Here is a 14,956-nt window from a genome sequence, read left to right as displayed (position 1 = left end):
GGCAAGGGGGATAAATCTTACTGTTTGTGATAAATACAGGTTCTCTTCAAGTGCGATAAATAGCAGCTCTAATTCAGTATTAATTAAGATTATTAAAGGTTCTTGAGTTAAAAAAAAACGGGAGCTGGAACGCTGTAAAATCAACTCTCAGAACTGTATGTTCTAATGCATGTGTAGTTATGGGTGAAATTTGATCACAGTTTAACTAGAGATTAATTGGTAGAGATTAATTAACTGGTGTATGCCCGGGAAGCACATGGAAAAAAAACTCTGCTGTGTGAATGTTTTATCAACTTGCAGCAAATGTTTACTCCACTTTCTGAAATAATTTTACAGAGCTGGTGGCAAAAATCTGGTCTATTAACTTTTGTTCCTCTCCTTCCTCTCTTTTTCTTTGCAGAAGGAGGTAGAGGAGAGCTCCAGGTTGTACATGTTGTCCCTTCTAACCAGCATCTCTCTCTCTGAAACACCTGTGTGTGCATGCCTTGTCTTCGTGTAACCGGTTGCTTCGGCTGAGGCGCAGACATTCAGTTTAGCATGTTATGGTTGTCAGAGGCATTGTTAATGCTGTGTATGAGTTAAGAATCTGTTCAGTGCCTATTACCTTTTTTACCTTTTAGAAAGAGAAAACACACACATTTTGAGTGATCTCTTCCCTTCAGTGCTCTGTGGGGCATGTGCAACGTGCACAGGCACCAGGCTAGCGGAGAACAAATTGTCTGTCTTGTGTGTTGTAATCACCCTCTTCCTTTGATTCCTAAACCAAGTATTTCTTAATTTCTCCTCAGTTCTATTATTTCACTCCATCTCTGTTTCGTACAAGTTACTGCAATTGAAGTCAAGTGTACCATGATGGGCTATAGTCCTGGGATTCAGCAAGGCTATGGGTGCTGGGAGGTGTCTGCTGCAGATCCTGTGTCCTTTTAGCTAGCTACAGGCTGCCCATTGCTTTGGATAACAGGGCAGTGTGCCCAACAGAAAGGACAGGACTCCTCCCTTAGTACCTGCAGCTGTTGCCTCTCCCGTCATGGACCTGTTGCCTCTGCTTACGATGCTTGGGTGGGTGAGTGGTTTGTGAGCAGCAGGTAACTGTTTCCTCCCGGGAGGATGCCCAGAACTTTTTGTTGACTGCTGTGCAACATCTTAGCTTGTGTTTGCAACTGCACCTCATGCAGAGGAGTTTTTGGCTGTTTGATTCTCAGTTTGTTTTTTTCTTTCCTCCTTTGAATCCATGCTATGTGGATTAGGTGCCTGCTGTGCCCCTGCCTCGCTGTTAGTTGTACGAGTCATGTTAAATCAGCTTCCTGGAGTAGACTGAACGTTGTATGGCTTTTAGGCTTCCATGAAGGTCTTTGAGCTTCGTGAATTTGCATTTTTAAGCTTTGGTCCATGTATCGACAGCTTTGTTTCATTCTTACTGGCAGGTGTCTGTCCACTAACACTTTCGCAGAGGTACAGAGAAATCCAGAACTGCTGTCAAATTCTGTCATCTTCTGGTTTTGGTGCAAAAACATTGTAGCCTTTCTTTAGGCTGCTCATCTGGCAGGTGGAAGACTAACTGCAGAAGTCATCAGGTGGAAGTAGCTTCCTTTGTGGCTTTTCAGTCATTATTTGAATCAGTGCTTTTGAAGATTCACTGTGACTGCAGTGAAAGTAAAATAATCCTTTGGCTTGTTGCAGCTTTGGATTCCATGTAAAATACAGTGTACTTGAGTCAATAAAGGCATTGAATGACAAGACTAGTTAGTTTAATTGGGATGACTTAGCTCAGTCTGGTTCTGCTAATACCCCTGAAAAAAGGGTCTAATTAGACATACCTAGAAGTTTTATTTAGACACTGAAATAGTTGTACCTTCCTTTACCCTGATTTGCGTTCTTCTATAACTAAGCAAAGGAATTTGAATTTCTAGAAGGCAGAGTTTGGTTTGAAGGTTTCATAACCTAACATGGTACTTGGAAACAGGTAAGGGCGATTTTTAAAACAAACAAGAAGTCATTATTGAGTTTTCTCGTGTCCATTTAAATAATGCAGCTTTCTATGTTTTACATCTGATTTTCATCTAAGAGAATGATGTGCCAGATACAATATTTAAATGAGATGGAAAGTTACATTTCAGAATGCCTTATATGTAGTCCTGTAGAGGACTAACAGATCTGGAGATGTTCTTCCTTTTCCTTATGCTCCTCCAGACTTGGTGATTTTTTTTTTTTTTTTTTGATGCCTCTCTGTCTGTTTTATGGACTTTTTCTTCTGCAAAAGCATATAATTGTTCTCGCCATTGAAACATCCTCTTGTATATGAAATAATCTTAATGCAAATTGCAACTTGTTTAAATAACTTCTCAAATTACTTATAATTCTAGCTGTTGCTCTTCCTGAATAGTCAAAACTCTTACTGGGTTCCTTTTTAGGCTTTACTAAACATAGCTTTCCTGATGATTGAATACTGTGCCTTAAATGATCTTGTCTGTTGACTTGTTTAATCCAAGGTATGAAATTCATGCTACTGTGTCTCTGGCATTATTTTGCTAAATGGTTCTTGGTTTAAAAAAAAACCCCAAACTTTAATTACTTTGCAAAGACCTTGCAGCAATTGATTGCATCATTCTTTACTGTAAGTTAACATACTGAATTACTAGGGGTGACAGGCATTTCTCCGGCAGAAGATATTTGTTGGATAGTGGTTGTAAAAACCATCATCGACCAGCATCAGAAATGCAAAAATTGGAGAGAGACATGATAGGCTGTTTTATTTACATGTTCGCTGCTCCATCTTCTCAGTGCTTCTGTATGCACTTACTGAAGACGTAAACATCAGTACTTTCCAGGTTCAAATAAGCTGGCCTGGCTGCTTCCAAGGAGAGATCAAGTGACTCAGCTGCATAGAGAAGGAAAGTAGAAGCCAGACACAAAGCAATTTCCTAGGGAGCGCTGAGCATTGATGTCTACATGTTACATGTGCTGGCTTTGTTTTCCCTTCCCATTTGTTTGGGGAAGGATAGTGGTTAAAACCCTTGCAGTTGTTCTGGATGTTCTTCCCCTCTGCCTATTGTGTTTTTCTCTGCTCACCCAGGCTCTGAGCAAGCCTGGCCATCATCTGGGGCTGCTGGATGTGAGCAGCTCCACAACGGGCAATGAGACCCAGACTGGCCGCTGTATTGTGCTGGCACACTGCTATGAGTGCTACATTCGGAGAGCAAACCCTAGGCAACTCTCCAGCTGCAGCAAATCTATCTAAACAGCATTGCCATTTGCCTCTTGTAAATGAAGAGGAATGTGTTTCTATGAAATGTTCCTACCTGCAATAGTGGTATAAACTATGGCTTGCTTTGTTATGCTTAATCAGAGCTCCCAGAGCTGTCTGAACCAGGTTAAACTGCACGCCAGCTCTTGTAGGTAATACATGCACCATTTCCAAGCTCCTTTGACACTGCAGGTTAGTGCAACAAGGGACTGCAGAGGTCGTCTTTGTCACTGTCCAACCCTCTGCCGTTGTGCAATATTGTGTCACTAACCTGTATATAAACTATCCAGTTTCCCTCTCTAAAACTAGTTAAGTTTTGGTGTCCGCTTCTCCTTTTGAAAGGCTACTACAGAACTTCAATCCTATCATGGTTAGACCACTTCTTATTTCCAACTGCTATCTGTATTTGTCCTCAGTTCTTCTTCCGTGCTGCATGTTTTCCTGTCTAATGAGTATACACAGAAAAAGGTCCATTTTGCTAGAGTAAGCAAGCTGTCCCATTCTCCTCCTTATAGTATGGTCTTTGCATCCTCACGCTGGTTTTTCAATTTTCCAATTGGAAGTTTTTTTACTTGTGTGCTTATGGATGATGCTCTCTCCCCATATGGTTGTATCATCGTGGCTTGTGGGCACTTTGGGATGACTGGAAGTCAGGTTCGCCATCAGCTGCTTTCCTTCCACTGAACGTCCCCTTGTATGCAGTAAAATTTGCAGTAGGCTTTGGGGGGGTCTGACCCTGCTGTTTGTACTGCGTTTAATTCTCTATTGTCACAATCTTTACTGCCATCAGCTTTTTCCATAGGGTTTCTCAGTTCTCTTCTGTATCAGTAATTCTCCTGTGTTTGTCATCAGCAGATTTTATAAGCATATCTGCCTTACTCCCACTAACTTCCTTGTGACGTTGTCCATGGCAGGCTCAGCTACAGTTACTTGTTTACCCACCTTAAGGCTCCCCTACTCCTCCTTAGTTTATCCCGCCTAATTAACATCACATGGCATCATGTCAAATGTTTTGCTGAAATAAAAAGAATTACTGTATCAACTGCATATTTATGGTTGGTTGCTTTGTCAAAGAAAAAACATTATTTTTAAAAACTGGTGTACCTTGTATGACATTTATCCTGTTTTCCACTTGTCCCCATGTTAATTCTTCCTTTTATGTTTTCTCTGAAGCCTTACAAGCTCTTGAAGTCGATAATGAGCCTATGCTAGTCTGGATCACATCCTCCCCTTCCCTCGCACGCCTTAACTGTGGGCACTGCATTTACTCTTCTGCAGTCTTCAGGCATCAGCCCTGGTTTGATGGATGTCAGGTGCTGGTTCTCTCAGCACTTACTCAGGGAGAACTATGCCTGGAGCAAATTAACCTGTTTGCTTGGCTTTTGCCTGGAGATAACTCCTGTTCCCACACAGCCATCACCTGCCTGGCCCCTGCATCAACACTGTCACTTCCTGAAAGCTCTGTCTTTTGTTTTGTGCTGTTATACCCAGATGATTTTTAATCTCAGCCCTGCAGAGGCTTCTCCTTTTTCTCTGGTTTTCTTTTTATTCACAAGTCTAAAAGGCTTGGCTTGGCAAAAGAAATTAAAACAAATAAGCAGAAGTACAGCTTATCTGGCCTTTTGGCAATTTTTACTTTGTTTTACTTTGTGTGTCTCAAAAGCTGGGAGATTTGTTTCCTGATCATTTTTTCTGCCCCCTCAACCTTTGCAGACTGGATTCCCCCCCCGCCCCAAAGGGTTCTTGATGCTCTCGTGGGCTCAGTGCTGTGGTATGGCCCATGATATTTGTGATCTGCTTATGTCTCAAAGATTGGCTGCTTATGTTTAGAATTGCTCAGATAAATTGACTGAAAAGCAAGTTACACTTTTAACACACAATTATGTTTACCAGTAAATGATGCTACGTTCATTTGCCATTCTGAGTTGTTCAAGATGGTGGCTCAGCTTTGACTGAACACTGATGTCAAGCTCAGTCCAGTATAATACTTTTGTTCCTTTTTATGATTGCATTTTAGCCATGACTCTTCCAAGTGTTCAGAGGCAAAGTTAGGGCTGTCCTGCGTTCTGCGCTCTGAAGGAGCTCGTCGTATTTGCTTCCTGAAATCCCTGCTCTCAACCAGCAGTTGATCCAGGTCTGTCCGGAGGAAGCCTAGGTTTCAGGCTGCGGGGAGGAGTTTTTCGGGAGCACAGCTTTGAGGGGAGGTGTGTCGAGCATACGTGGGGAGAGCTTGTGCCCCAGTGTGCTGGGGAAATGTGCACCGGGAACAGACTCTGTGGGTCAGAGCCCCTACCAGTTCTGCAGGCACATAGAAAAGCTGAGAAGTGCATTAAGTACTGGGTAGCATCACATTGCTCATGCCTATTGGGAAAAAAAATCTGCTTAGTCTTCTGATCTATGTGGCCCTGGAGTTGTAAGAATAATGAATAAGAAGTTTGGGCTCTTGCTGCTGTACAGTTTGAGACCTCAAACTTGTTTTTCTTCGTTATTTCTGCTCCTTTTGCAAGACCTCTCCTGTCACCTGTGAACAACCCACAGGTTGTGCAGCTCATCCAAAGGAGATGAAGTAGTACATCTTTCTTTTGGTGCTATGTTCTTTTATCTTGCGTATAACTGAAGCTTATTTTCTGATGGGTACTGCTTTACTTTGCGATGATTCTCAGATTGTGCTTTCCCGGACTGGAGATATGGTTATGTTTGCTTTCTGCTGTGCGCAAGTTATAGCCTCTTTATCCTCTTGGCAGACATGATTGTCTGAGGTTGGACTGTTAGGTATTAGCAGTTTATTTTGCTTATCTCTGTGTTGCTGCTGGAAACTACCTGTCCTTTCAAGGAGTATGCAGGAGGATGCATGAACTGTACTATAGGAACAGAGATGTTACCATTTCCCCTTATGCAGAATCTTTACTGTTTTCCCCCAGGTATGTTTTAAATGTTTAAAAGCTTCTCAACTGTAATCAGTCCTTTTAAGATTTTCAAAGACACGAGACTTTGCCCTCTAAATACACTCTTATGCTAATATAAGAACATGGTTTGAATTCAGATGATCCTTATATTGCTGTCTGTAGTGGTTACCATCATATCTACAGATCACGGTTCTCCTGCAATCATCTTGCAAGTGACTGCCCTTGTTCATCGCCTGTTGGAAATGAAATACTTGTGTACGAATGGTGGGGGCTGCAGTGGAAACTTCCTGCTTAGGGGGTTGAAAAATCTTTGTTTGAGCATGAACAAGTGACACTAACGTGATCTGTGCCTAAGAAAGCTCATATATGTTTGTACAAAGTTTCATGTTGATCAATCATTTGTCCATTTCATACAGATGCTTCTAATTTACAGTGTCCCAATTATGACCATGTTCACGTAAGTTGTGACCTAGAGTAAGAAGAGCTCTCCAATAATTCATGGCTTAGATTGAAGAAAAAAAAAAAAAGAGTTGGTCTTCAAAGCTCCCTTTTGAAAGGAGAAGTGCACTGAACAGGCTCTTCTGGCCCCAGTTCTAGGTGTTAATGAAATTGCATAGCCTGTCTGTGTCCATATGACCTGTCCTGACGTGTTGGTCATTTGAGGTGCTTGAATGAATGTCTGTATGCATTTGCCTGCATGCAGTGTGGTCTGTTATCCTTTCTTCAGAATATAATCTGATAATATTTTCTGGTGTTTTCAGAAACTAATTTCACGTTGTTCTTTCCCCTTCCTCCATTAAAGGATCAAGATGAGGCTGATCCATCAAAACCACCTTGGCTTAAAGGAGGGTAAGTAGCATCTGGAGATCTTGTTTCTGTATGTTTATAGTTACTGTGTATTTTGTGGTCCCCACTTGAACTGAAGTAGAAGTATCACTTCTAATGTTTCTAATGGCTGTTTTCAGGAATAATGAAATAGCTATGTCTCACCTAGAGCCGGGCTGCTGCTGCGTTTCAGTATCCTTTTAAACAGCTGGAGGTGGGCTGTGCAGCTATTCAGGAGGTCTGTGGTTAAAAACAAGGTTATGATTGCAGTGTATAGTCCCTCAAGTGATGGGGACAAGTGCTTATGGCACTAGTTAGTAAATATTCCTTGCTGAGTACCATAGAGAGGAGGCTGGATGAGGTCTTTTTTCCTGAATCAGTCGCAACCGGCACTGGGAAAGGGGGAGAGTAGCTCAGAATGATTGCTTTGTCTTTTGCTCTTAGAAAAAAGTAACTTTGGGGAAATTTTCTCTTTGCAGTGCTTTTTATGACCAGGGTAGTAGTCAAAACTGGAGTAATTCTGGAGATCATTGCAGTTTGTCATTTGTAAAGTAGTAACGATAATGCCTCTTTCAGGCAGGTCAGAGTGAGCGGCTGTGTGCGTTCTTGCTGCAGCATGCTAGTGGCAGCAAATGAAGCAGACAAATTTTGATTATGTCTAATATCAGCGTGATCCTCTGCATAATAGATGCCAGCACGATAGCTTCCCTAGAATCCTGTCCGGAAAAGTGTACACTTTTTCCGAGCTGTTGGGCGATGTGCTTTGCATGCAATTAGAGCGAGGTGGTTTTGTGGTGGTACACTCATTAGGTGCTGATGTTGTAGCAGCAGATTTGTCCTGAAATCTCAGCAAGGGACTGGCTTTCCGCACGTACAGGTTAATGCTCATACTACTGAAGTAGGCTTTGCTAATAAAACACAAAGTTAAATCAAAGGCTTCATTATACAGCGTTCTGCATTTGGAGTAATTGTTCTGTAATGTTGGTATTGCCACGGAGCTTCCTCCACACCTGCAGATGCCTGGAGCTGCCTAGCAACCCCTTTCTTAAGGAGTCTAAGACTCTGCTGAGCAGAGTGCTGGAGAACTGGCAATTAGCAGGAGCAGAAGACAGTGATTAATTCTAACTATAAACAGCACCTTCTCCTGTATTAACGAGGAGTCAATACACTGCGTTTACTGGTTTGCACAGATAAAGTGATTTCCTAGCTTGAAAGATGAATATAAAGGCAGTCCTTAAATACTTAAAATTTGTTTTGTCAATGCCAGGCAGCGTTCGCTGTAGTCTATAATTTTTTCCTCTCCCTGCGGGATGTAACAAAATAGGCCAGCTAATGTAGTTTTGACAAAAGTCTGGTTTATTCACTGTCTCTCCCAGATTTCCAGAAAAGCTGTTTGTGGCTGGTAAAGCTTTAATTCCAATGTTAGCCACATTGTGGCTTGTTAGCCACAAAGTATATTAAAACACTTATGTTCAGACTTGTTCTTCCATAAGAAAGACTAGAAGAGTGGTGTTCTTTGAGGGAGGTAATCGTTTCTTGTCATCACAAACCATCTTTGCTTGCTGAAGTTTTCAAGATTTAATGTAAACATTTATGTGATAAAGCTAGTATTGAAGTATCAATACATGCTTCAAGCTGAATGTGCTTTTAGCATAATGTAACAGTAGCTTCCTGTCTATAAGCCTGGCTTTGGAAAGATAGCTTTTAAAAAATAAGTACAGTGAGTATTACAGATCAGTTTCTGGGTGTAACTTCTCATATCTATATGTTTTGTGTATTAATGCACATAAATCCCTCATCATCCTCATACAGAGATGCTATTCACTTCCCAACATAGTACTCTGTAATAGTTCTATAAATATTACATGCATTGCAGAGCAGAGTTATCCTATTACATATATAGCTACAGTGTGCCTATATGAGGCACCATCAGTAATTGGACCTGTGCAAAAACTGTAATTCAGTTAAGCAAAGTTAAGCTTGTGCTTGAGTAAAGAGATTCAGGTATCTGAAAACAGAACAAGCTGAATAATTTTGAAAATTAAGAACTGTTGCTGAAAGATCTTTTTTATATTAATAGCCTAAAAGCAGGTCATCTAGGTATAACTATCTAGGTATTTGGATGTGTCTCTTCAATGGAGACTGCAAATACCTTTCAAATATTCTTGTCCTCTGTCAGAGGCTGGCTTAGGCATTGTTCTTTTTATTTTGCATGTGCAAAAGCTTCTCAGTCTATCACAAATATTTGGCGCAAACCAGGTCTTAACTAGATATGTTCTCAAGGACAATAACTTGTTTAAGCTTATCTTGAATTTATAAAACATGCCATTTTAGTGTGTTCTTTTCCTGGGAAACATCAAAATATCACAGTTTCCTTTCAGTTGTGCCTATTCTGTTGCACCTTTTTGTCTTACAGACTTTAATCAACTAAAGTTATTAATTAATTACACTGCACTGTGATGTAAGTAGTGCTGGCATTCCTAACATCACCTGAATAGTATTCCATGACACCTATTTTACTCCAAAACAATACTTATCACTCATGTCAGAAAAGGTTTGCAACATCAGGGCAATGGATGAATTTCCAGTTTGATTCCAGCAAGAGTGTGAGGAGTTTTGACAAAGTAAACTTTTTATGCAGGTATTGATTAATGGTTAATTTGGCTCAGATTTTTCTCTTGTAAACCAGAAAGGATTATTGGAGTGTGACTTGGTCAAAAAGATTTTCTGGAGTTCACTGTTGCAAAGGATAGCCCTTAATAAAAACACCAACCAGCCTTGCTGTAAGGATTTCTAGCGGTGGAGAACTGTTCAAATCCTTGGCTGAAGATTCCAGCAGTTTTAATTAACTGAACTGCTAAAAATCTGTGCCTTTCTCGTGCCTGAGTGTCTCCCTCATCCCCAGCTGGGGGTCTAGCTCTGCCGTTTCATAGGCAGAGCAGCGCAGCTGACCAAATGGTTTTTGTTTGCCACGTAGAAGCATCAAAAACCACCTGCAGTACTGCAATGCAACTGTGACTAGTTGCATATATCTATGTTGCATACAGAGGCAAACCTTGGTTCATGGTGTTAACCGTGACTATGCACCTTCCCACCAGAGCTGTTCAACCAGCAGCGGCTGTCGCTCAGTTGTGGCTCGGACATATCACCCTCCTACACCCTGTCAAAAAAGTCAATTTTACCCTTATAGCACTGTGGCATGTTTCTATATATAATAGACTGGTTTCTCCTTGGTCATAGCCTCGTGCTAGGCTGTGCTGTGACATGCTTGTGCACCTTAGAGCACGGTTCCCTATTCTGTGCTGGAATTCTTAACATCTCCTTTCTCCTCAGATGTGAGGGTTTTCTTCCCTTTTTTTGAGGGCCAGGATTAAGTATGTTCTGGCCTAGACTCCACTGAAGGATAGCAGGGAACTGCCCCAGGTCTGATCCACTTTGACATGCTCCGTCCCGTCCGCCGACACACGGCATAAAGGTCTGTTACCTATAGGAAGATAAACGCTTAATCGCTTTTACTGTAGCTGTACACTTTCTGAAGCATAATCTCAATTCTGGCTGTCTTTGCTTTCTCCAGAAAAGCATTTTTTTCCCCTTCCCCCCCCCTCCCCCCCCAAAAAAAAACCAAACAAACAAAAAAAACCCCAAACCCCCCAAAACAGGAAACACAAGGTGGATTTAATGAAAAGGAAAGGAGTGGAGAAAGACTGATGCCAGTGTGTTTTCTAAGTTTCCAAAGTCTTTCCTGATACGATACTCAATGGCAGTAGTAAACTATAAACTGAACTCTACTGAAGGAGCAAAAAATGTTTCTCCAAGCATAAGCGTGTGAATCAGCTACTGCTGACTAAGCTGTGGTGTGAATTAATGCCATAGGTCTGTGATTCTGCCGTTGCCTGAGTTTTTGCCAAATCACTGCCCAGCAGAAGCCTTGGGGGAAAGGCTGCCTTCCTTCCCCACTCGCTGCCCAGAGTGAGCACAGACCTCAGCACTGAGAACTGGAAAATTACTTTTTTTCAGTTTGCAACAACTTCAGCTCAGTAGATTATTATTGAGTTGCATTTGCAGAAAAACTGATTTTTCATTTATGAAGGCCAGGTCCTTCTGTTCTTTTTGATTATTGGTATTAGCAAGGAGACTTTTTTCTTCTTTTTGTAGGAGGCTGTTTGGTCATCTATTTGCCATATCTCATTGCTTGTGAGATTTTTTTAATACCTTTTTTTTTCTTCTGAATTTCCAGGCCCGCGGGTGGTCTCTATGGCATCGATAGCATGCCTGATCTACGCAAAAAAAAGCCAATTCCACTTGTCAGTGATCTGGTAAGAGATTTTTCTTCTCCCACAGATATAGTCATTGGTGCAAATGGCTTTACTTTGTGACAAGTGCTAGTGTTCATTTGATGTTTGCTAATGTTCTTTCAACTTCCAGAAGTTGTAGGTTTCCCATTTAATTAAACTAATTCTTACAGTAAGGAGTTATGAGTTGTGCTTGCAAAAATCTCTGCGAGAATGAGGTATGACTTGGTAGACTAAGATCTTTTTAATGTTCTCTTTCCTTTTTGTTCTAAACAGGTTATTTCGTTATTTGTAGGCCTGCATTATTCTTAAATGTTTTCCTAAAAATCACAGACTTTGCGGAAAGTTATAATGTCCATGTAAGGTTTAGTAACTTAGCAGAAGATTGGGATTTCAGAGGATAGATAAACGGCGCATATGTGCTTGTATTTCGAAAGTAATTTGCAATATTGCCAGTAGGCTTCTGTGCTGAGGAAGCACAAGAACCAAACAAATAATGAGGACAAATTTCATATGCTTGTGTGATGCGGTGAGATAAGGCTTCTGTGGGATGAATTGGTTTTCTCTTGGCTGTGCGTTCAACACAAGCAGTGCGTTTTCACTTGGGAGAAAGGCTTTAAGAGCTCCAAGACCAAGGTTGCCATATCCTGTGATTCCTGTGAAAAGATAGCATACAAGTTTCTCTGCCAGCTTATGCATGGGAAGGCTGGTATGTGTTTTACTAACTGCTTGCATCTTTTAAGTCTCTGCAATGATGGCATTAACTTGTGTTACTTCTTTTGTATGCTTTCACTCTCTCTCTCCACAGGCCATGGTAAGTGGAGTTAAAGATTATCCACCAAGTCTTCACCAGAGACAAAAATTATTTTACCTTGTTTTTCCCTCCATTATTTTGCTTTTTATTTTGAACCTGCAGTGCATGTATATTCAGTATGCTGTCTTACCACATCACTGATGGAATGAACTTTTTCAGTCTGCCTTCAAGTAGCATAAATCAGAGCATAGATGGAGGTTTCTGTTAGGATTTGATGACTTGAACGCAGATGTTGCTAGCTCTTATTTCCTCCTTGCCTTCACCCAGTTGGAGTGGCTTGCTGAAGAAATCCTTTGGATGTCAGTGTTAGGTGCTGCAAAGGCAGTGACGGACGGTCTGCACGGCTGCAGAGCTTAGCACTGACGTGATGTGAAGGAGGCCGTTTTGGGGGGAGATGCTGTTCATTGTATTCAGTGATGGCCAATGAATGTGACACGCTGCACATTCAAACATGTGCTCCCTACCCACCCTCTGTTCTTTCACCCTGTTTGTATCCCTTTCACTGTTGTATTTGGGAGTTGGATATGTTATAAAACTGATGAAATTATCTCCTTTTGATGAATGAAGTTAAATACAGATGAGCGAGTCCCACGTAATGACCTTAGGCGACAGCAGTGCTACTGTTGCTACCAGAACATAGAAGTGGAGATGTGAGCACAGATTTTGTCTACAGTTGGTACAAAGAAACAAAACTGAAATCTTCCAGAGTAATATGGGTTGTGGACAGATGGAAACAAGCTGATGCCTTTTCAGAGTATGCTTTTGACTCTTCTGGTATGTGGGCTATCATCATTTAAGAAACCAACTTCAATGTAATGGACTGCTGGTTTGGTATCATTTTGGAGTAGCAGGCTCTCCCCTTGTTCACACCTCTGTGCATGTAATGCCAAAGCATTTCTGAATACTGGTAATGAATAACAAACTTTATCTCTTCTTAGTCACTGGTCCAGTCCCGGAAAGCCGGAATTACCTCAGCAATGGCCACCAGAACATCTCTCAAGGATGAAGAGCTGGTAAGTGGGAGGATTGCTTGGCTCCTGATAACTTTTAGTAAGCAAATTAAAGGCGTTTAGCTCTCTGGGATGTGGAGCCAGCTTCACAGATGTCTAAAAATATAGATGCAAAGCTTCTTCCTTAATTTGTTTAAAGAAACCAAACATACTTACAAAAAATAACATTTAATGTGTCAGATATGGTCCTGAAAATAGAATCTTATCTTTTCCTTTTGTGCTATCTATCATAAGAGATACTGTGTGAAACCTGCTTTATGCAAGGTACTCCTTGTCCACAAACCTTAGTTCTTTGCTCTTCCATTTTTTTTAAATATCTGCAAAATCATCTTTGAAAGGGTGTTTTCTGCTGCCACTTGTGAAAGTTTGCTAAACTTGGCTACCTCAAAAGCGTAGATTTATCGTACCGCTCATGTGTTTTCTCTTAAAACTCATGTGATAACCAGTGAAAACAGATTCAGTCACCTTTCTGAATGCTGGGTCGTGTGTTCTTGTGTTTTAGAAATCTCATGTCTATAAGAAGACTTTGCAAGCCTTAATTTACCCCATCTCCTGTACAATCCCCCACAACTTTGAAGTGTGGACAGCCACCACTCCTACCTACTGCTATGAGTGTGAAGGGCTGTTGTGGGGCATTGCACGGCAGGGAATGCGCTGCGCTGAATGTGGAGTCAAGTGCCATGAAAAGTGCCAAGACTTGCTCAACGCTGACTGCTTGCAGAGTGAGTAGTGACTTTGCTGTGCTCCCTCTTGAGAGGTGCAGTGGAGTGTGGTCATTTCCAAAGGTGTTTCTACACCTTTTCTAGCTCCATATGTGATACCTTAGTGATGAGTGGAAAAGCTTTTATTAAAGTGACTACATATTTTCTGAAAAGATGATATTGGGCTAAAACTGCCCCATTCACTCTGTGGACAAGGACTGCTCCACTGACACAGACAAACTTGTTTGCAAGACTGTGCTTAATGTGCTTTTTTTAAAAAAGGAAAAAAAGTTTAATTCTTGGCTCTGTCACATCTCTCTGTTTTTTGGGGTTGACCTGTGTAAAGTGTTTAATCTCTCTCTGTGTCACCGCAGGTGGGGTGTTTACTAGCATATCCAGGGCGGATGAGAGGAAGTGGACTGGATGGATAGGGTACTGGGTTGGATATTTTGACTTCTCTTCTGTCAGTCCTGTCCTGGAATCCCAGGCAAATTGCTTGTTTTTACCATCAGCTCATTTTGCTGTAGTTTTTAAGATCTTCAGAGCAGCACTGGATTCCTGCTGATGGGATAGAAACCATGGACTTAGCTGGAATTCTCTGTACGAAGTGCAAGCTGGCAAGGCATTTTGCCTTTTAAATAGGAGAGCCTTGTGGCTGAATCACCTTAGAGACTTAGGGCTGAGTCAGCTTAGATGATGGGTGAGGTAGGAAGGTGTCGTTTGAGCATATGGGCAGTATCTCATCTTCCTAGTACCGCTGCGGTTTATTTTGTTGTTTCTGCAGCGTTCAAAACCTGAGCCCTCTCTTCAAAGAAGACAGAGCTGTGAGCTTGTAGAATAAATGAGACCTAACACAGGAAATAGAAGGGTTTGATTAAAAAAGAAAAAGAAAATATTGATTGACTCGCTTAGTCACATTATTTTTATTTGCATGTAAAACTGTTTCTTGATTTGGTCTCTAATTTATATTCATGCTTGAGATCAAAATATCTTATTCTAAAATGGAGTACAAGTTTCTACCATGCACGTTACATCTTGAGGAGGAAGGTGGGGCCATTTCTCTTGATTTTTTTTTTTCTTGCTGTTCCAGATTGATAGAGTAAATCTAAGTAATCGGAAAAGTTTGTGAAGTATATACCAGGTTATTGCAAATTATGGTGACAC

General features: G+C 41.2%; 1 protein-coding gene across 4 annotated transcripts in view; it reads left to right on the top strand.

Annotated features, from left to right (window-relative positions):
- Window positions 1-14,956, top strand: part of LOC135323470 (protein unc-13 homolog B) — a 218,247-nt gene that overhangs the window by 118,793 nt on the left and 84,498 nt on the right. For all 4 annotated transcript variants that reach the window (XM_064500800.1, XM_064500799.1, XM_064500801.1 and 1 more), the window contains 4 exons: window positions 6,953-6,999; window positions 11,213-11,291; window positions 13,020-13,094; window positions 13,594-13,813. In XM_064500800.1, coding sequence (XP_064356870.1) covers window positions 6,953-6,999; window positions 11,213-11,291; window positions 13,020-13,094; window positions 13,594-13,813 — 421 coding nt within the window. The remainder of the gene's footprint in view (window positions 1-6,952; window positions 7,000-11,212; window positions 11,292-13,019; window positions 13,095-13,593; window positions 13,814-14,956) is intronic.

The sequence above is a fragment of the Dromaius novaehollandiae genome, chromosome W (assembly GCF_036370855.1).
Source record: "Dromaius novaehollandiae isolate bDroNov1 chromosome W, bDroNov1.hap1, whole genome shotgun sequence".
In the NCBI taxonomy this organism is placed as follows: Eukaryota; Metazoa; Chordata; class Aves; order Casuariiformes; family Dromaiidae; genus Dromaius; species Dromaius novaehollandiae.
This window is presented reverse-complemented; position numbering and strand designations above follow the sequence as displayed.